Genomic DNA, 22,258 nt, shown 5'->3' on the forward strand with positions numbered 1-22,258 from the left:
AAAAACAAATCAAACAGGACAAGATTAATCAGTACCAAGACATTCAAACTAAACCTCAAACCAACCCTCAGAAGTTTTGGTCCACTATTAATAAAATCCTACAACCTGGAGGTACCAGTCCCCTCACCCCTATAACTCAGGCTATAGCTACACAGTTTAATAAGTATTTTACAGAGTCCATACTAGCCTTCACAAATAATAACTGTTCCACCAACGTCACAGGAATTCCCACAGCAAGCCCAGATAGCAGCACCTTTGATTTCTAACCTGTATAAACAAACACTATAAAAAAACTACTGAAAAACTCAAACCAACAACTCTAGCAACTGATAACCTACCAGCTGAATATCTTAATGTGGCTGTGATGCCATCTCCTATCCAGTATCAATCTTAATAAACTGATCCATCCCCAAACAAAAGGTGCCAGCAATCTGGAAAATTTCACACATCATTCCGCTACACAAAGGGGAAAATAATTAGAACTGTCCAATTACAGGCCAATAGCTATATTGTCAGCTCCGTCTAAACTTCTAGAAAGATGCATCCACTCACAAATTATGCACCATCTCCTAGATAATAACCTGCTATTTAAAATACAACCTGGATTTAAGCCCTACCACAGCACTACTTCCACCCTAATGAGTTTCACAAACATCATTAATCAGCATAGGAACAATGTTAAAATAGTACCCTCCATCTTTCTAGAGCTATCAAAAGCATTCAATAACGTCTGATACTTGTACAAGTACTCTTAGAAATAAACCTTAAGTCAAGCCACAGTTACTTAGTTTAAAGACTACTTAAGAGGGCACCAGTAAGCTGTAAACTGGCAACAAAGTACATCTCCTCTAATGCCCATTACTCTAGGTATACTACAAGGTACCATTCTAGATCCCCTCCTTTTCACACGTTTACTAACAAATTACACACAGGTCAGTGAAGTAAAAAGAAGGTAAGAGGATTAGGGTAAATAACCTAGGAAGACAGACAAGGAGGGGAGCACAATGGTGAAGAAGGCATGAGACAAGCAGTAGGGAGACAACAGAGAGAAGAGGACTGTAAAACTGGGATGGGCACAGACACAAAAGGTAGGGTAAATTATAGCTGTGTAAGTAAACTTACATAGCAGTCCATGTTCCAATAGATCATAGTTGCAGTACCATATACCTGTATACTGATGAGAACTGGATGCCTGGCTAGTATACAAATGCTTTTGAGTGACTTCCATCTGACGAAACTGAGGGGCATGCTGATATAAAAGCTAATGTACATTCACCGACATTCAGAGCTTTCTTGCCTATCTGAAAAATGGAGGCTATAATATGGAAGCAGCCTGGTCAGGTTGTCAGATATGGCTATTTATCTTCTAGGAACAAAGTGAAGTAAGGGCAAAGGAAATCCTAACCCAGCCAAAAATTATCTCCAGAAGGAAGAATGAATAGAAAAAACAGATTGCAGAGATGGAGGGGGAAGTACAGAGCACTGCAATTATGATCTATTTGAACATTTACTATTATCACAACTGTACAATGGCCATCATTAGATCACTGTTAAAGTAGAGCATAACTATATGGAACAATTGCTAAAGCCTAAAAAGCCAGGGAGGAGAAAGGAGCATCGTAGTCAAGAGCACTGAAAAAAATATCTATCCAATCCTGTTCTGGCCACAGAAAATGAGTCAATATTGTAAAGTTTGGTATATGTTAATAGAATAATTGGTTGATTTAGATTCCACCCCTTTCCAAAAATGCCTTGAAAGTAGCTTGAACTCTGCTAGAGTGAGCGTTGGCCTTATGAGGTAGAGACTTCCCATGGTGGGAATAACAAAAGTGGCTGGAATGGTATAACCATTTAAAAATGGTCTGTTTTGACACTGGTTGTTTTGTTTTTTTCTTTCCATAAAAAGGAATGAAGAGTTGCTCTAAAGTTCGAAAATCTTTTGTTCTGTTACTGCAGTATCTGAATATTCTGTAGGTATCCATCATAGGTGGGATTCTCTTTCTTCTGTTAGGCTCAGGAAAGAACATGGGAAAAGAAATACTTTGGATCAAAGTAAATATTTAGACCACTTTAGGCAAAAAGGAATGTTTAGTTCTTAAACTTGCCCTACCCTTTGAAATATGAGGAAAGGTCGGTTCACATAAGAACATGCAACTCAGATACTTACCTAGTTGAAATCACAGCCATAAGTAAAACAGTTCTCAGTCAAGAATTTCAAAGTCAGCTGGATGAGCTGGCTCAAAGGGTATTAAAATGAAATTTTCCAAGACTTAACTGGAATACCAGTTGTTTTTTTGGTGGACAGATATGTAAAACTTCTATTTGGAATTGTTTTATCCAAAATAATGCAGAAAGGATGGAATCTAATGCAGATATGTAAAAATTGCCAAAAGGTGAATTGCTGCAGATATGAGTAAGAAAGGGCTGAACTGAACCGTTTAAACAGATGGTGTATAACCAGATGGTGTATAACCAGAGGGGCTTCTAATTTGGATGAGTCCCGGTTCTTCTTATGGCACTAACTACTCTTCCATTTGGCTAAATAGAATTTTCTAGGAGCAGGTTTTCTCACTTCGTTTAATCCTTACTGTATGTCCTCAGAGAAAATATGCTTTAACAGGATCAAAATTCTATCATTCAAGCAGTGAAATGCGAATGCTACAGGCTGGGGTGGAAAAGTGATTCCTTGTCCTGTGCAAATAGATCCATTCTTTCAGAAAGGCTGTGGTAATTGCCTGTTGCCATTTTCATGAGAAGGGAGAACCAATGTTTGGGCCAAAAGGGAGTTACAGATATCATTTTAGAGTCCTTCTGGATTTTTAGGTCTTTAGTTATTAGAGGGAGGGGAGGAAAGTCCTAAAGACACAGACACTTCCCCTTTTCCCCAGACACAAGAATAACTTTACACGTTTTTTTCACAAAAATGGAAGGAAAGACAAGTACTTATCTGTCCAAAATGTCTAACAAGCTGTCTGTCAAAACACGGGCTATCCAGTCTGATTGAAATATTAAAAAGCGAGCAAGTATTTCTTTTGTCTTTTATGTCATCATGCCCTTGAACTTCATTGGGTGGAAGGACACCTGGAATGTGCCCAAAAGCTTTTGTGTACTGGTTGGATGCCTTGTCCCTGGCAGGATATGCCCCATATAATGATGAACGTCACCAGGATGGGGAATAGGATGTGGGGTCTGCACTGCTGTCCTTGCCAGATATACCCCAGTGGGGGCATACTTGCCACCTGGGGTACACTCACCACTAGTCCCAGCCTAATATGGTGGAGCCACTGCTGGGCAGGGGGTGAATGAGCTGCTAGAGGAGGGTCTCCATGTGGCTAATGTAGGCATCTAAGCTCCTGTTAATGATCTCCCTCACCATATTTGCCAGCTGCCAATGGCTCAGAAAGCGGTCACCTCCACTGGCACTCCTACCAGTGAAAACAGTGCCAGCTTTGTAGGGCTACCTGTAGTGTGTGGTACAGGTAAGGCAGTAAGTGCTGGGGTGACTGTGACAGGCTGGGACTGACATGCTGGTGGTGATTGTGGTGCTGAAGATGCTGCTGCTACCACTTGTGGAAGACTGGCAGGCCTGGCCTGAGGAATGGGTGCAGGTCTGTATACTGCTGTATATAATAATAAAGTAAATGGAGGCAAAATAATAAAGGAAATAAATGCATGTAATAGAAAGGATCATGACAAAGAGGGTAGGGGAGAGAGAAACACCGAAACAGTGAAAAATAAAGCTGACAAAATAATTTTTCTATGGTTATGTTACAGGTACTATACTTGAAGGAACAACAAATACAATTAACAAGGCTCTTATCAAGCATGACTGTGAGGGGGACTCAAACCCAGAGTTGTTATCATCTGCATTCTGAAAGACAAAGCCTTAAAGTTTTAAGTTACTTAAACAATCCAAATAAAATCTGTAGCTCAATACACAGTAACGGTATGCCTGATACAAATGTATATATACAAAGAAAAAAAAATACTGCTCAGACATGCATTCCCCTTACACAAACTATAACGGCGGAAGTATAAACACACTCTACCCAGATGACCTAAGAACGGTAAACAACTGAATGTAGTAATCGAAACTACACACAACCTCAAGACACAGCCTTAGCATGTTGAGCTACATCTACAATATGAGGTCTGCAGTCAAGCAGGCAATATCATCACACCAAGTATAAAACTGAAAAAATGTACCTCATACATGTCTCCCTTCTAATCTTTTAGATGCTGTAATGAAGGAGATACTTCAAATTACGAATTATATTACAACAGCTAGACATGGGGGTGCTTGACTCCACAGGCATCATTACAAAATCAAAACAAAGACTTAACATGTTGAGCCATTTCACCAATTATAGGAAAGCATGTATGGGAAGAGACAGTAATACCATCCTACAGCCATACTGTCACCTTTGAATTATGGAAGTTAGCAGACAGGTGGCGGTAATGGATAAAACCTGTACTGCACGAAATTTCATCTATACTAGCTGAATAGACTGCTAACATTAAAACACGTACAGTGTAAAGCAAGTATACTCAACCTGATGGTCTCTTAAGTGTTCTATTCTGCTGTGCAGTTACATGTTCTCTACAATAGCTTCAGTGGCTATGGAGAGAAAAACAGCAGTGTTTAAGGTCTGTGGAAGACAGCAACCATCTGAAATGTTGGGATCCACTATAGCAAGTCCCAAAATGTGGAGACTGAATGGCTGAAAAAACAGACTTACATATACTAAGTCCAAGATGCCATTTCTTGGAGTAATCCCTATTCTCCCAAGTTTTGGCAACCTCAGAGTTGGTTTATATAAAAGTGTGCTGTGTGGGGAGGCTTACCCTCCACATGGGGGGTGCAGGGCAGGACATACTACCTTTGTGCCCTAAAAGTAGCCCTACCCTCTCCTTCTCCTGCCGGGATGTCTCACCTAGAAGAAGCAGAGAAAAATGGCAGATACTTTGCATCCAAACCTATTCCTGTGTGTGACATCTTTTGTGCAACGATGGACATCTCATCTACGAGGCGGATGGGGCTAGGATAAAATATGATTGTATTACAATGGTTTATAATGGCAGTTTAAAGTGTGAAACATGACAGGCACGCAACCCCTTATATGCTGTTAGGAAACAGGTATTATAGTGACTCCACTTCTATGAGTTGATATATGGAACTACAGATCTCTCCTAGAGGCAGAGCATGGAACAAGCATATGTAGTGCTGCCCACAGGGACTCAGGCATGTGCATGGTACTGAGCAGAACTGAGTACAGTTGTTTAGCAAGTTATCTCAATATGCCAGCTGAGTGAGTTAGAAACAATAATGGGTTAAGCTGTAATTAGTATAATGATCATGTCGAGCTAGCCAAACTGATGGATGATAACCACTGTGCTATGGAAGAACTCATACAGCAACAACTTCTGAGCATGCAACAGGTGAACTTGGCAGTGAATGCTAAGGCAGGCTGAAGCTCAGCTTGTACAAGGTAATTGCCATTTTTATAAGCTAATTTTGTCAAGTATGGTTGTTTTTATCCATTACTGTTATACTTATCTACAGACTGGGGAAATTGTAAGGGTAAGACAACTGTTGGGCTGAAAGATTATTAAGCATAATGGAAGACACACCCATCAAGACATACTCAGAGCACAACTCAACACATTCTGTCAGGCTCTGTGATATCACTTTCAGTGAAAATATTTGCCTGTTGTTTATGTTGCATATAAATCTAATTTGCAAAAATCTTTTTAATTCTGACAGAAACCTATCATTCCACCTTGGTCAGTAATACATGTTGTATTATGGTGAACATTTGCTCAGTAAGCATACGTGTCTTGCATTATTTAAGCAGTGTAGACAGAGATATATATGACGGAGACTCCATCAGCATGATGTATGCTCAAGCGGGATACTGGTAGTGTAAGGAGTTTTCAGTGCCACTTATGAACAACAGAACAATTCCTAAAACATAGGCAAAGCAGAATTATAATGCAGACTCTACTGAAAGACTACACAGAAACCAAAGATCCCTGATGCAGAGAATGAAGTTCTACTCCAGGCTCTCCATCTGCATGGCCTGATCGCTTCCAACTCGGCTTCCGAGAACGATGCCTAGAAAGATCTTGCTATGAAAATTTATGTGGATGGTAGTCAGGACCATAGTTATGCAATGATGTGCCACAGGGGCCCTGATATTACGCATGCTGTTGAACAAACAGCTGTCCTGACACAGGAGAGCAGGTCCCCAAGTGCAGGGCCATAGGTCAACCCACCACTCACAGAGATTGAGGAGCTTCTGGCCTTTGTCAGAGGCAGTGACACCTCCAAATGGTCCAACAGCTCAGTCCTGCATATTGGGGCTGAGGCTGAAAGGCTAACAAGACTATTTTGCTATAGATATCCCAGGTATATAGACCTCCATATGTGTAAGAGTACCTGAAGTCCTTTTGACACCATAGTTATTGTTCAACCTACTAAAGCTATCTGATTGGTACTATAAAAAAGCATCATGGATTCTCGTTGCATGGTCATCTGCATAAAATATGCAATTAAAAAATAATAGATAAATAGATAGAAAAATCTCTTTTTTTTTAGGACCAGGGATGGCGCCTAGTTGCCAAAGGGGTGGTTCTGATATCCAAGGTAGCTTATTTCTATTTTCCTGGTGGTGCTCTTATTTGGAGGGGAACCACAATCTTGATTTCTTGTGGTCTGTTGAAAGTTACAGAAGTTATTAAGTTTAATCCACTGAAGCTGAAGAAATCTCAGCAGCTGTTTGTGTCTTCAAAGATGTTTTTATGATTGCTGAGATAACTGATCACTGCTCTGAATCTAATGCTTGATTGATAGTACATTGATTCTACATGTCACTGGCTATAAGAATTAGTGTATTCCTTTTTATCTGTTAATTTAATTTACTTCTAAAAACATCAAAACCTCTCCCTCACTGAACAAAACCACATCTTCACTTTCAGTAAAGGTGGAACACTGGGTTACCCTTTCTCTGTTTTAAGTAAAATCTTGTTCTACATAATCTATTTGTGTAGCACTGAAAGATGCATATTTTCCATACATTTAACTAGGATTAACTTGCACACAAAATTCTGCTGCCTCTCTTTCCCATTCCACTGGCACAGAGTCATTTTGTGTGGGACTCCACTCCCATTCCACTGGCACAGAGTCATTTTGTGTGGGACTCCAAATACAGTGCTCAAATAATTTGCACATTCTCTGGAAAGTTATGCAGCTCTGATGCAAAATAATTTTTGGACATAGTTTCCATCAGTTTCAGAGTAACACAAAAAATATGTTCAAAAATTCCCACAAAGAAGGAACATAATATAAACATTTGACAGTAACTAGAGAAGTAAACAGTAAATTGCTTCAGTCTATGAGCATGAGCATTTATCGCGTCTTTGAACTCACCTGCCGCAGAACAGCTTTAAATGACTGAGCTCGGATCCTCATCGTAAGAGATTCTCCCGATCTGCCGTACATGAACCCCTGAAAGTAAAAGTGAAATCAGATTCTCCACTTAAAAGATGGCTTGTCATTTTATTTTTAAGAACAAATCAACTATAAAAATATGGTGCTGAATAATTATATTAAACTTGCAGGCAAGAGTTGTGAATAAAGTTTGTGAGACATTCACTGGACTAGCAAACATGCAATGGAGGTCACTTTAACAATAAATCCTAACACGTGGGTTTGCATTTTTTTAACAGAGTTGCCTAAGGATAGTGTTGATCATAAGCCTGGGAAGCTACTGACACATGATGAAGAAAAATCTCTTGTATAAGTAGCCTTGGTATGTATCGACATCAGTTTTGCAAGGCAGAAACATACTTGAGATAGACAAATTCTAACATACAGACATGCGAGTACGTTTTAATTTATCAAAATGCAGAAGCATTTAATCATTTGATCTATGTCTGCATTTAGGAAATCACCTTCCTGAAGAATCCAAAGCATCAAATAATAATATTAATCACAAAATCACAAAAGAAAACCAAATCCTTTAATAAAAATCCTCCCGCTTTGAACAGCGGTAGTGTTATGGAAAGGATTTGTGGAAGATAGGGTATAGCGTAATGGCTGGGCACAGGGTAGGGGTTAACACACATTTATAAGAATGGGGAAGGGACCTGACAAGCTGACAGAGTGAGGTAAACCCATCTGTCTACATCTATGTATATACAAACACATTTGCATGGCTAAATTGCATTTTGTTGAATATTCCTTTGTTCAAAAAAGTGAAGTGTGGGGTAATGTGTGCAAATGACAAAATTAGCAAACAGCATTTTCAATGAATGTGCACTTTGGCAAAAAAGGTAAGTGGGTTTATGATAGGGCTGGAGAATGTGTTAAGTGATTACAGGTTAAGGTTAGAGTTAAGGTTAGTTTTAATGTATGTGCACGTGCTTACAGGCTAGGGTTTAGTTAAGGGGATAGGTTAAGTGTGGATGCACAAGTGTTTCTGGGTTAGGGTTAGAGTAAAGGTTTGGGAAGAGCTTTGATTTATTGCTGTGTTTGTGTGTGAAGTCGATGTCTGAACTGCCTTGTGTAGTAGCAGTGTTATGAGTATTTTTTTCTAAGGTAAGGTCCGTGGTTAGGATTAGGGGCAGGAGTAAATCTACGGTTAAGACATTAAGAAGGTGGTGTAGTGACATCCACTCATCAATAAGCAGGTCTTTCCCCACAAAGAAGCACTCTCCCTACTCATTTTAACATACCCACTCATGAAAGCAATCGTATACACACACACACACACACACACACACACACACACACACACACACACACACACACACACACACACACACACACACACACACACACACCCTCTCTTACAAGCCCCACCCCCCCACATCTCCATTGATCCTACCTGTACTGTGAGTACTCAAAAGTGAATGGCAGTTACTTTTTCCTCTTGGAATAAATCAGCTGAATGATTGTCTAAATTGCTCAGTAAAATAAGCCAGGAGGTGGAGACATTTTTGGGGTAAAGCACTGATCTTCGACCACTCTTTGTGCTAAGACCCCAGGAAGGGGAAAACCTCAGCAGTAGAGAAGTCTCCAAATTTGAAGCTTGGTGTACTGTAAAAACCTTCAGTATTAAGCCTTCCCCATCATGCCAAGCCTTTCCGAATCATAGGGAGTGCCTTCAGTGACCAATGCAGCAATGGAGGTCCTGATCTGTGAAAGGCAGTAGAGTCTTCGGAGTTACTATGCTGAATTTCTTTATATTTATGAACTTGTTTATAGCTAAAAAGTATAAAAGCAGTCTTGACAAGTTGTCCATTATTGGAATCAAAAAAGGCCTAGAGTAAACAACTTTGCATCTTTGCTAAAGGGGAACATTCATATTGAATTTAAGAAGAAGAAATACCTTATGAGATGGGGGAAGTGTGGCTAACTGCACTTGTAGTTTCTGAATAAATTCTACTGTATAACCTTGTTTAAGGGTTTGCAGTGCATTTGTCTGTGGTATCCACTGCCAGGTTGAAAGAAGATAACCACAAAAAAGCACTGATTCCAAGCGGTGGTGGACTTCCACAAGGTTTATTGTAACTTGTTACAATGAGCTGAAGTAAAATGAACTATGGGCTTCAAAACAATAACAGTAGCAAAAAACAAACAGTAAGTAAAGCGCTTTTCATCCGGATTATATCCGGACTTCTTCAGACGACCGGTTAATTCTCACGGTGAGCTTAAATAAAGTCCCGTGTATGATTTGACCAATCAGGTCACAGTAAGTTCCTTCAATTAATAATTTAGGCCTCATTAGTCTTTACCGACCATCTAACCAGTTTAAAAATCTAGTTAACATATGTCACTATACTTTATATAAAAGTTGAAACAAGTTAGACTGGTAAGTAAACAATAACTACCATAAACCCCAAAAACATTAATTCCATATAGCTTAAAGTACACTTGTCATAAAATCACGATCCAAAGTATAGGTACTATCATATAGGTAGTTTCCTAAATACAGTCTACACACTTCATAGGGGTCTGATTAAAATACTGGATAACAAACCTTATGGGGTTTTATTTAAAACACACATGCTCTATATCATAAAAAATAGTAAATAATAATCTGTAAAATACTGGTACAGCTTGAATAAACAATAGGTTCTACATAGCAGCATTCTTTTCTTCTTTTTTTCTCTAACCAACTTACAATTCAGTCACATACTTAATAGTTGGAACTAAAGTACAATAGTTATTACCAACCCCCCCATCTTTAAAAGGCCATCATAAAATAAATGTTTTTATGACCAGTTTACTAAACATTTAGTTCATCTATACGTACCTAACCTTGTATCTAAATATATGTTCTTAGGTGGTCATCCAGAATTTTTCCACCAATAAAGGAAAGAGGTCTATGGTCAGGCATAAGGTTCCCTAACCTAATCACCTAAAGAGACTCTAATTTCAATATACAGGAGATCGAATGAGTTTCATTTAGCCCTGGTTCCACACAAGCGTCCAACCGCAACTGCCAGTTTAATTCACTTTTTTCTAATAGGAGTTTCATTAAACTATCATTTATGTAGTTACCACTTTTAGTCTTACATTCTATCCTAGAAATAATTTTAAACTTAAAGGAGTGTCCCACATTTTGATCGCAGTGTTGGGTCAATGCATTGTCATAGTTCTTCCTTTTCATTGCGTACATATGTTCATAAATTCGGTCCCTTAGTCTGCGATTTGTTTTACCTACGTAAAATGCGGGACACACCTGGCATTCAGCTAAATAAACCACTGATTTTGTATTACAACTGTAGGTGCCATAAATATGGAACACCTCATTTCTAACACTAAAGGTATTATCACCATTTATAAAATGACACTGTTTACATGTACCGCATTTACGTGTACCTACTTTAGTGTTTCTAGCCTTACATTTGGTTTCTAATAGTTGCTTTAAGTTTGAACCACGTTTAAAAGTTATGATTGGGTTTTAACCTATTTTAGTAAAAATCTCCTTGTCAAGGGATAAATAAAACCAACACTTTCTTATTATTCTCTGTATATCTAATGCTACTGGACTATATGTAAAAGTAAATGCTAACACAAAATTCTTATTACTTTATTACACTTGCATTCATGGTACTTGTATCGATTCCTAGGTCTCTTGAATTTAATACTTGCATAGTTGTGTTACATTCCAGTTCTGGTCCTAGTTTGTTCTCTTCTTCTGTTACACAGTGGTTCAGAATTGGTTTGTACACGCCTAATTTTCTTTTTTCTACAACCTCCCCAACAATTTTGGTCAAAAAACTTTCAGGGCAGCCCCTATGTCTAAACATGTCAAATAAGTGTTTACATTCTATCTCAAACTCATTTTCCGTGGTAACCATTCGGGCTGCACGTACCAGTTGACCCTTCACAACTGATTTTTTCTGATGTTGTGGGTGTGAACTAGTAAAATGTAAAAATGAGTTTAAGTATGTGCTTTTCCTGAACATTTTTGCAATGTATCTCTTTTCTAAGTTGTCCTTACTAAGTTCAATATCCAGGAAACTAATTCTATGTTCTTGGAAATTCTTAATAAATTTTAGGAATGGTGTAGTACTATTTAAAAACACGGTCAAGTCCTCTGCTACTTTGCTGTCCCCTTCTAGCATAATAAAGATGTCATCCAAGAACCTTTTATAGAATTGAATTATTCCATACCAGTGGCTTTGAAAGACAAAGTTGGTTTCCCAAAAAGCCATCACTAGGTTCGCAAAACTCGCTCCTACTGGCGAGCCCATCGCTACTCCAATTTTTTGCAAGTATAACTTGTTGAATGATACAAAATTGTTTTTCAATATAATGTCTAGTAGTTGCTCAACTAGTAAGCACTCTTTCATTGAGGCCCCTCTACTTTTAATGTGGTCTACAACCCATTCTGTCCCTAGGTCTTTTGGGATACTTGAATATAGATCACATACATCAACAGTAAGCAGGTTGTATTTCTCGTTAAATATCAGTGTATTAATTTCTTCTAAAAAAGACCACGAGTCTTTACAATTTTGTTTTTCTTTTAAAACAAATTTCTTCAAAATCGAGTCTACAACCTTTGTGCAGGGGTATGTGATAGACTGCCTAGAGTCTACTAGTTCTCTAAAGGGTGGGTCAATTAAACTTTTATGTACTTTGGGTATACCGAATAGTTGTGAGATCTTTGGGGCCAACATTGTGAGATAGTGGTTTAATTGACTATCAATTAGACCATCCATAAATAAATCTCCCACAGACATTCTAAACCTATTATATGCCCCATTTAATTGACTTACACTCACTTCCTCGTAGGTCTCCTTTTCTAATAAAAGTATCATTCTGCTAGTATAGTCCTTGTTGTACATAACTACAAGCCCCCCTCCCTTGTCGGGCTTCATAGATCTAATTGGGAGGCTACGAAATAATGTTAATAGTTGCCTTTCCTGTGGTGTGATGTTACCTGTATTTCTTTGTCTATTGTGTTTATTTATCACTTGTCTAAATTCATATTCACAAAGGAATTCAAACATACTAATCATAGGGTGTGGTGGTGGGTTATATGTACTGGTAACTTTTAGTTTGTTGTTAACATAAGAGGAGTTACCCATTAAAGCAGTTAAGTTTAACTTTCGAATAAAAAGTTTAAAGTCAATCAACAATTCAGCCTGAATGGTTACCACGGAAAATGAGTTTGAGATAGAATGTAAACACTTATTTGACATGTTTAGACATAGGGGCTACCCTGAAAGTTTTTTGACCAAAATTGTTAGGAAGGTTGTAGAAAAAAGAAAATTAGGCGTGTACAAACCAATTCTGAACCACTGTGTAACAGAAGAAGATAACAAACTAGGACCAGAATTGGAATGTAACACACCTATGCAAGTATTAAATTCAAGAGACTTAGGAATCGATACAAGTACCATGAATGCAAGTGTAACAAATAGTAAAAAGAATTTTGTGTAAGCATTTACTTTTACATATAGTCCAGTAGCATTAGATATACAGAGAATAATAAGAAAGTGTTGGTTTTATTTAGCCCTTGACAAGGAGATTTTTACTAAAATAGGTGAAAACCCAATCATAACTTTTAAACGTGGTTCAAACTTAAAGCAACTATTAGAAACCAAATGTAAGGCTAAAAACACTAAAGTAGGTACATGTAAACAGTGTCATTTTACAAATGGTGATAATACCTTTAGAGTTAGAAATGAGGTGTTTCATATTTATGGCACCTACAATTGTAATACAAAATCAGTGGTTTATTTAGCTGAATGCCAGGTGTGTCCCGCATTTTACGTAGGTAAAACAAATCGCAGACTAAGGGACCGAATTTATGAACATATGTACACAATGAAAAGGAAGAACTATGACAATGCGTTGGCCCGACACTGCGATCAAAATGCGGGACACTCCTTTAAGTTTAAAATTATTTCTAGGATAGAATGTAAGACTAAAAGTGGTAACTACATAAATGATAGTTTAATGAAACTCCTATTAGAAAAAAGTGAATTAAACTGGCAGTTGCGGTTGGACGCTTGTGTGGAACCAGGGCTAAATGAAACTCATTCGATCTCCTGTATATTGAAATTAAAGAGTCTCTTTAGGTGATTAGGTTAGGGAAACTTATGCCTGACCATAGACCTCTTTCCTTTATTGGTGGAAAAATTCTGGATGACCACCTAAGAACATATATTTAGATACAAGGTTAGGTACGTATAGATGAACTAAATGTTTAGTAAACTGGTCATAAAAACATTTATTTTATGATGGCCTTTTAAAGATGGGGGGGGTTGGTAATAACTATTGTACTTTAGTTCCAACTATTAAGTATGTGACTGAATTGTAAGTTGGTTAGAGAAAAAAAGAAGAAAAGAATGCTGCTATGTAGAACCTATTGTTTATTCAAGCTGCACCAGTATTTTACAGATTATTATTTACTATTTTTTATGATATAGAGCACGTGTGTTTTAAATAAAACCCCATAAGGTTTGTTATCCAGTATTTTAATTAGACCCCTATGAAGTGTGTAGACTGTATTTAGGAAACTACCTATATGATAGTACCTCTACTCTGGATCGTGATTTTATGACAAGTATACTTTAAGCTATAGGGAATGAATGTTTTTGGGGTTTATGGTAGTTATTTTTTACTTGCCAGTCTAGCTTGTTTTTAACTTTTATATAAAGTATAGTGACATATGTTAACTAGATTTTTAAACTGGTTAGATGGTCGGTAAAGACTAATGAGACCTAAATTATTCATTGAAGGAACTTACTGTGACCTGATTGGTCAAATCATACATGAGAGTTTATTTAAGCTCATCGTGAGAATTAACCGGTAGTCTGAAGAAGTCCGGATATAATCCGGACGAAAAGCGCTTTACTTACCGTTTGCTTTTTGCTACTGTTATTGTTTTGAAGCCCATAGTTCGTTTTACTTCAGCTCGTTGTAACAAATTACAATAAACCTTGTGGAAGTCCACCACCGTTTGGAATCAGTGCTTTTTTGTGGTTACCTGGTTTTGTCTTGCGTTTATTGGTGCTAGGTTGAGAGAAGACACAAGCATCCATCCTGGGGTAGTGGGAAAGTTGGAGAGGAAAAATGAAAGTAGCAGCCATTTTGAAGACCTTGGATTGTATCAGACTTCTCCTGATGCATTAGAGATGTAGTGAGATTGTTTTACTTTGAGATATTCTTGTTGAAATGGTGAGGAGTTCCTTGCCTATAAAACGTTTTGTTATTTCAAGCAAAAAAATCTTTTGAAACCTAAGTTTAGGATGCACATACATTTCCTTTCCTCGAGTGAGGACGTCATTGTACCTTGCTTTTCTCACCTGTCCTTTTGCCATATATACCCTCCATATATTCCAACTTTAGGACAATATCCCTGTGACACGAGTGTTTTTTTGATTAGCCAACAGATGACATTATTGTTAACTATTACAAGGAAGCCCTGTGCCATTCACATCAACACTTTAAAACTCTGGAAGAAGTCAGGATAGTAATAAATAGAATGGCTGGACCAACATGGCTTTGTTCTCTGACGAGTTAACCAAAAAGGCATAATTTACACTGCAATGACCTTCCCTAAAGACATATCTGTCTTTTCATTCAGTTTTATAATTACACTTGTATTATTTACTAATTCATTAACGTATTCATTTACTTCCAGTTATTGCATTCATCCATACAGCAATCCATTCATTCATTATTCCTGTATTACATAGTTCTGCAACTACTAGTAGCCTTTCGTTTGGCACTCATGTTGCTAAAGTAGTTAGGAAAACCTTCTATATTGCCCACCTGATCATGAAGGGGTTCACATCTAGATCAAGGGAGGTCATCGTCCCCCTGTACTCATCACTCATTAGACCTATGATTGAGTACAATGCCCCATTCAGAATGTATCTGACCCAACACCTGCTGCAGCTTGAAAGGCCCCAAAAGTTCCTCACCAAAAGGATAAAGGGTCTCAAAAATATGTCTTATGCTGCCAGACTGAAAGAACTCCAGCTCTACTCAGTCTCATACCGCTTGCTCAGAGGTGACCTGTGCCTGACATATAAGGCCATGTCAAACCCAGATTTGATGAATATGCTTCACCTCAAAAAATCTAGATCCCTCAGAACCACAAGGGCGAGAGACTTAAACCTCGACACGGTTATAAATAGAACGTGCTGGAGGGACAGATTCATCACCCAGAGACTCCCTATGCTGTGGAACAAAATCCCGGTACATGTGAGGCAGAGCACCTCGATGGCCTTGTTCAAGAGGAATCTTGACCAATGGATGGGAGATCGCAGATATACCCTAAGGATTACTTCAGTGTCACTGCTTGACAGAGGCACAGCAAAATAATTGGCATAGTTTTTTATCCAAACTAAAGGGGTGGCGAAAGCCACATAACTATGGGCTAGGCTTATAAATGCCTTTGGGCAGATAGCCTAGTATAAACCTATGAACCTATGAACCTACAATAACCTTACAGCACACACCAACACTTTCCATGGGATTCTGATACATGATTGCAACAATATGATGCAAATAGTTACCCAAGAGATAAAAAATACAAAGCACTGAATATGATCAAGGAAGTACACTCAGCATTAAAAAGTTCTGCAGCTGAAATGTTAATCCTGATTAATTCATTTTCTAAAGTTACATATTTTATTATCTCTCTGCCAGATAGTTCTCTCATTTGTCCCTGGATGATAGCAATGATGATTTTGTCTCTAACAGAAAGTGGCGCCCCTGTTCACGTCATATGCATATAGATTGCAGATTGTATTTAATTATTTCTGTATGGATGTGAAATATTTAACAAATGCATTGAAAACTTTGGAAACCTCGTTCTAAATGGTCTTATGTCTATATTTCTTGCATGCTTCAGCATGGTAAATGTTCCACAATTTTACAGAGTAAAATACTTTCAGAATTCCCAGCTACAAAAAGTTTACTTGGTGTAGCCATCAATGGACAAACATTATGCCATTTCTACACATTTGGGTCACATTTTATTAAGTAAAACATACCAAGAAAGCTTTTGGCTTCAGATCCTCCCCTACATGAACTGAAAATGACTCCTACTCATCTTAAATTTGATAAATCATTTTAAGTGTTAAAAAGTGAAAACTTCTCCTATACCCCTATTGATCAAAGAGTATGAATATGAAGAACAATTTCAAATAATGTTACTTACCTTTACAAAATAAGCAACTAAGGAAATGAATCCCAGAAGAAGAAAGATAAGTGAAAACAAGACAGTCCTTTGGCTTTTGATAGTAGGATCAGGCTCTGAAAATACCTGTTAAGAAAAAGGATACAATTCTTTGCATGTTCAGTTTACATTAAGATATCTACCACACTCCCTTAACTTCATTCATTTGCATTTACAGCAACTGTTTAACAGGATAAAGAAGAGGATCTTATTTGATAAACATTCTACTTACCATAAATAATGAGAGATCTGTAAGAAAACAATCCATTTCCAGTCATCTCTAGAATTTGTACTTCCGGTATTAAAACCCCTCAGCAGCCTTCCCCTTTCTCATCATGTAGCACATACACACCTCACTGTGCAGTCCTTTTCATTATTCTGCTTAAAGTAGGGGAAAAACTGAAAAAAGGCAGAGTATAGAGAGAGACAGAAGAGACTCCGCAATGGGCACAACAGAGGGGGCTGGAGGTAGGCTGTGTTAATAAAGATGGATGCTTTCCTACAGATTTTAATGATTTAGTAAAGAACGGTTTTATCTGATAAGAAGATGCCCATCACTGCTATCTTCAAGGACAGAGTACCTAACAAATTCTCCTGGGTGGCCACTCATCATGGGAACACACCACAGGTGAAGGTATTACACCAGTAAATCATGTCCAGCTTATAGTGCCCTGCAAAGGAGCTGAGGGGATAATGTGTTGCATCAATGCAAAGATCATCAAACGTGACATGAGAGAAAAATCTAGAAGTAGATAAAACTGTAGATAAATGAATCCTTGGTACAACAGGCAAAACTTTTCCACATTTAATGTGGAATAACGGAATGTATTTAACCAATCATAGAGGAAAGATGAGTTTAGAAACTTTCCTGCTAAACAGAAACTTTGCAAACCGATACTAAAATGATCATCCTTGCATAGGAATTTTGTTCTGTTCACATAACATCTGGGCTGTCTGTGGGAATCCAAGGGCCAGATTCCAAAACACTTGTTCTCAGTGTAAGTGAATTACCTCAGTGTAAGGCCTAATAAACAGGGGACCAAATCCCAAAATACCTGTGGTCAGCCAGCATGTAAGTTGTCATTTACACTGAGGGCAGGTCTTTTGAAAATGGGCCCCAAAGAATCCATATGCAAAAGATATTCACTTGAATTAGAAAACTAATGGAAGAAGACAGGCAATTTAACCAAGCTCATCTGCTATCATGTTGCAACCACTGAGTTGTGCTCAGCTGTGAAGAACGACAGTATTAGTGGATATTTGCTCAGACATCAGTGTTATGTAACAAGGCCAGATTTCTCTCCAGTTTGACCATATTTGTGCATTGTTCTGAAAAGTAAATTTTTTATGAATGAATGAATGATTTGAAAAAGACCCATGTTCTGTGTTATGTGAAAGCTGAAGACTCAGACAGCCACAGTATTAAAAACAGTCCTTGAACAGGTTTTGTGAAATGTTCATAAAAATGCACAACTGTGGTTTTGAGGGTATACTGTGAGACAGGGGGTCAAAGAGGTTGTGTGTCTATATTATATCTTACTGTACTCTTTCTATTGCGGCATGCACAGACAACTAGAGATTTATTTACCTAGGCAGGAGCCCAATGTTTAATTCCAGTCCCCAGCTAACATAATTCCAGGATTACTAAAACTATCAAAAATCTGTGAAGTCAAAGGGGGAAAAAAATGATTGCCCTGACATGATGTATATATGGAAATAATGAGAGAAGTTTTGAAAGAAATTATCCTGTATATGCCATAAGAGTAAATCTTCACTTAAGGTTCTTTTGAAGCTGAATTATTTGCAGAGGAAAACCTGTGAGGTTTCCTGAGAGGAAGACAAGGACAGCCACTCCATAACTTAAATGTGAGGAACTCATTTTTTATATGTATCAAATTGTGTTACATATACATGGGTTTTTTTGAATAAAATAGATATTGGCATCCATGTTATAAAACGCCAGAATAGCCTCCTATTGGATGCAACCTGTATTCTATGCAAATTCTAGGATCAGCAGTATTGAGAACATGAGAACAGATGTGTACTTTCACCTTTCATGGGTTACACTTGAAATCTGATTTTGCCCTAGCAACAAACAGCAGGACTGCAAAAGTGCAGAGCTGAGTGAAAGATTAAATACACAAACTCCATTTTAACATGACAACATGTAGTGTGATTCTTGTTTCCTGTTTCTTGACTACAGCCCAGTGGTGTTATAAGTCGGGTAGAGGGTCATTAATTATGATGACAAGTGTGCAAGTTGTGCATGAGTGGTTGGGTAGATGTGACCACTGATGTTCAAAACTGACAGCTGAAAGCTAAATTGCATTATTGCATGAATGGTGCATGATGGGAAGGTAGATGATTCAAGATAGCCTTGTAAATTTTTACCATCTAAGTTATTTCTATAGCCTACATTGAAAATTCTAAGGGTTACTGAAGACAGACCACTTTTTAACAAATCGTGATGTTTCTTTGGCTTGTTTGATAGAATAGTACACTTTGTTTCCATCTTGGGTTGGATTATTTTTACATTATTTAAGTGCATTAGTCATGTATATACCGCTCATCTGTCCCTCATTTTAAAGAATGTTCCTGATTTTGTCTAAAATATTTGCTGTGCCCTTCATAAGCCATTTATTTTTCTGGTAAAGCACTTACAATTACAGTCAATAATGCTAGACATTAACGATTCATACTTTTTATTGTTCAGAAAATGAATGTTGATGCACAAACTATTCTATTAAATTTTTAAGTGACTTAGATCAATTCTTAAAAAAGTGTCCCTGATTTAGGCCCTTTGCCCTCTATTATTTTTGGCTGTCATTAATTTTTGAACAAAGTTACAAGTTGTGACCATGTATGTTGTAGTACATTACACTAATCATTTAAGTACAGCAAAACTATGACTGGAAGTACCAGAAGGCCTGAATTGGCATGTACTCATACTCAAAAGGAGTGTCTTGTGGCCACTTAACTTTGGCTTTGATGAGATGTACTATTTTGGCAAATTTGGGGTCATTAGGTAGTATGTGGGAGAATCAGTCCCTTAGTCATCATTTACATCTGGCATGGGAAACTGTGCATGGGAATCTACATGCTTCTTGTTACACCTAGCCTTGGGTCCTTACCTTGGAAGGCAAGAGTCCAAGGAGGTGGTCTGAATGTAACGGTGTCATCCTTTTGAAATCCCCAGTTTCCCTGTTTTGAGCTGGAGCCACAGCAGACACAGCAGGGAAGGGACCCAAGTGAGTCAGAGTCTGGAAACAATCTGATTTCATACTACCAACAGCCAGCTTACAAGTAGATCAGAAATACCATTTATGTAATGATTGATTGACTTATTGATTGACACTTCTTGACAGCATAGTGGATTGAAGTGGAATTTTTGCACAACAGACCTATTGTAATGGATTACGGCTCCTGCAAACAAGTGGTAACAAACAGTCAACAGCTAACAAAAACTATAACTGACAGAATTTAGTGTAACATCTACAGTACTTTTGCTGTGGCAACAGCCAAATCTAGCAGCTAACAGAAGCTTTCACTGAGGGTACTGGGACTGGTCCCAAACTCCAAACTTGATGTGGGAGCCATTACTGAACAACAGCAACACAAAGATAAATAGGATGGCATTGACATTCAAGGCTGAGAATCACTGATGCTTCATTTTAGGGCAGAACCCTTGATAATGAGTGCCAGAAGACAAACTTCAAGGATGGAAACTTGTGTGGAAAGCACTATCTTGTGAAGCCACGCATGGGGAAGCAGAACGTTTTCAGCTGATTTGGCAAGAACCCCTTTACAAGGCCATTAAAAGTACACTAAACTACAAACAATATTAAATAGTGTGTACATAAGAGCAATGAATGACCAGTCAAAACCACTAACAGGAAAAATTAAAATAAAGGATAAATAACCTGCCTATTATAAACAGATAGAATAACATTACACAAATCCAGCAAAACTGCATAACTGAGTGAAAGACTAAACACACACAAACTCCATTTTAACATGTCAACATGTGGAGTCAGTATTGTTTCCCATCTCGACTGCAGCTATAAAGCTAAATGTTGTTGTTGTGTCTTTCAGCTTTTCCCAGTTAGGGGTCGCCACAGTGGAACTCCGGTCCGCTAATGATTGGCAGTTGATTTTTACATGCCGAGTTACCAACCCTGACGCACAACCTTCAACAAAGGTACGCCCATTCACGCATGTCTCCACGCAGAAAGATGCTCTAGCTGAGAATCGAACCGGACAGCGTCTTACTGTGAGGCGGCAATGCTACCGCAGCACCACCACTGCAGGCAAAATCAAATCTTACCTTGAAAGATCCTGAAGAAGTCCACAATGAAGTAATGTATTCAATTTCAAATTAAACTTGTTTTTCATAAGTACTTCAGCATCTTCTCATAACTCACAAAATTTGGACAGACTAATGCATTTACCTTTGGTTTTACAGTTGTATTTGGTCTTATTGTATATAGTTATTCTGTATATTTAAGGGATATATTAATTTGGGGAATTCATAAAGGATTAACACAAGATGTACACTATGTGTTCAAACTGAGGCGACTTTTCTGAATAAGAACAACCCTATCATATGCTTTTGTTGTCTTCTCAGTCAGAAAGGTTACATAAAGTGCTCACATAGTATACACTTTGTGATAACTTTCATGAATCCCCCCCCCCATTGTCTGCTTTTCTTTAATCATTAATTGGGTGATTGGGTGGTATCATTTAATTCCCAATACTCCTGCTATTATATTTTAATTCCAGCAAATAGCAGCAAATTCTGAAACTCATTTGGACACCTGTAAAGGATTTTTTCAGGGGGTGTTCAGCAACTTGCACCCTTAAGATGGGTAGATGTGCTTCCCACTCCATGTACTTTTGTATATTAATTCTCAGATCACTGTACCTCAGAGAAGGGGATTGATCTCACTGACTAGTGAGACTATCTTAATGTTATTAGCTGATGAGAAACTGTTCTCTTCTAATACGTATTCACAACATGATTATCTTCCACATATTTTAGTACCAACTTTTTCTTTTCCTATACCTCTTGCCCCTGTCAACATTTCTTAAAAGAAGAAAATATTCTCCTGTGTTTTTACCATTTGTATAATTAATCTTACATTTTTCATCAACTAAATTGCTGAAAAACCTATCCATTAATAACATATCCCAGAATTTATCCAACACGGTTTTAATGGCCTCACTATGGATACCAAGTGTATTAATACACATACAGCCCAAATCAATATTGCTTTCCCATAAGCAATAACTTAAAAATACTTTCTCTCCTGATACTCTGAATACCTTCACTAGCTTTCTTAACATTCATTTCACTATAATGTCTTAACTTTCCAAGATTTACTTAATCTTTCTGCCTCTACCACATAGCCTTCATTTGCACTACAAATATCTTTAGTTTTTAAATAATTAATTTTGCCTAACATTAAATTCATGTAGAACTGCCCTTTTAAATTTGTTTATAGCCTGATGATAGGGAGGGTTAAATGTAGATTTATAAAACTTAAAAG

The 22,258-nt window shown here is 37.8% G+C and overlaps 1 protein-coding gene across 1 annotated transcript in view; it reads right to left on the minus strand.

The window, feature by feature from the left end:
* Positions 1 to 22,258, minus strand: part of LOC122796318 (ATP-dependent translocase ABCB1-like) — a 329,590-nt gene that overhangs the window by 92,625 nt on the left and 214,707 nt on the right. Inside the window, exons 19-20 of the mRNA XM_044064705.1 lie at positions 16,695 to 16,799; positions 7,430 to 7,507 (exon numbers count right to left, since the gene is read on the minus strand). Of these exons, the coding sequence (XP_043920640.1) occupies positions 7,430 to 7,507; positions 16,695 to 16,799 (183 nt within the window). The remainder of the gene's footprint in view (positions 1 to 7,429; positions 7,508 to 16,694; positions 16,800 to 22,258) is intronic.

Source organism: Protopterus annectens, chromosome 3.part0, assembly GCF_019279795.1.
Source record: "Protopterus annectens isolate FY-2018-M chromosome 3.part0, PAN1.0, whole genome shotgun sequence".
NCBI lineage: Eukaryota > Metazoa > Chordata > Ceratodontiformes > Protopteridae > Protopterus > Protopterus annectens.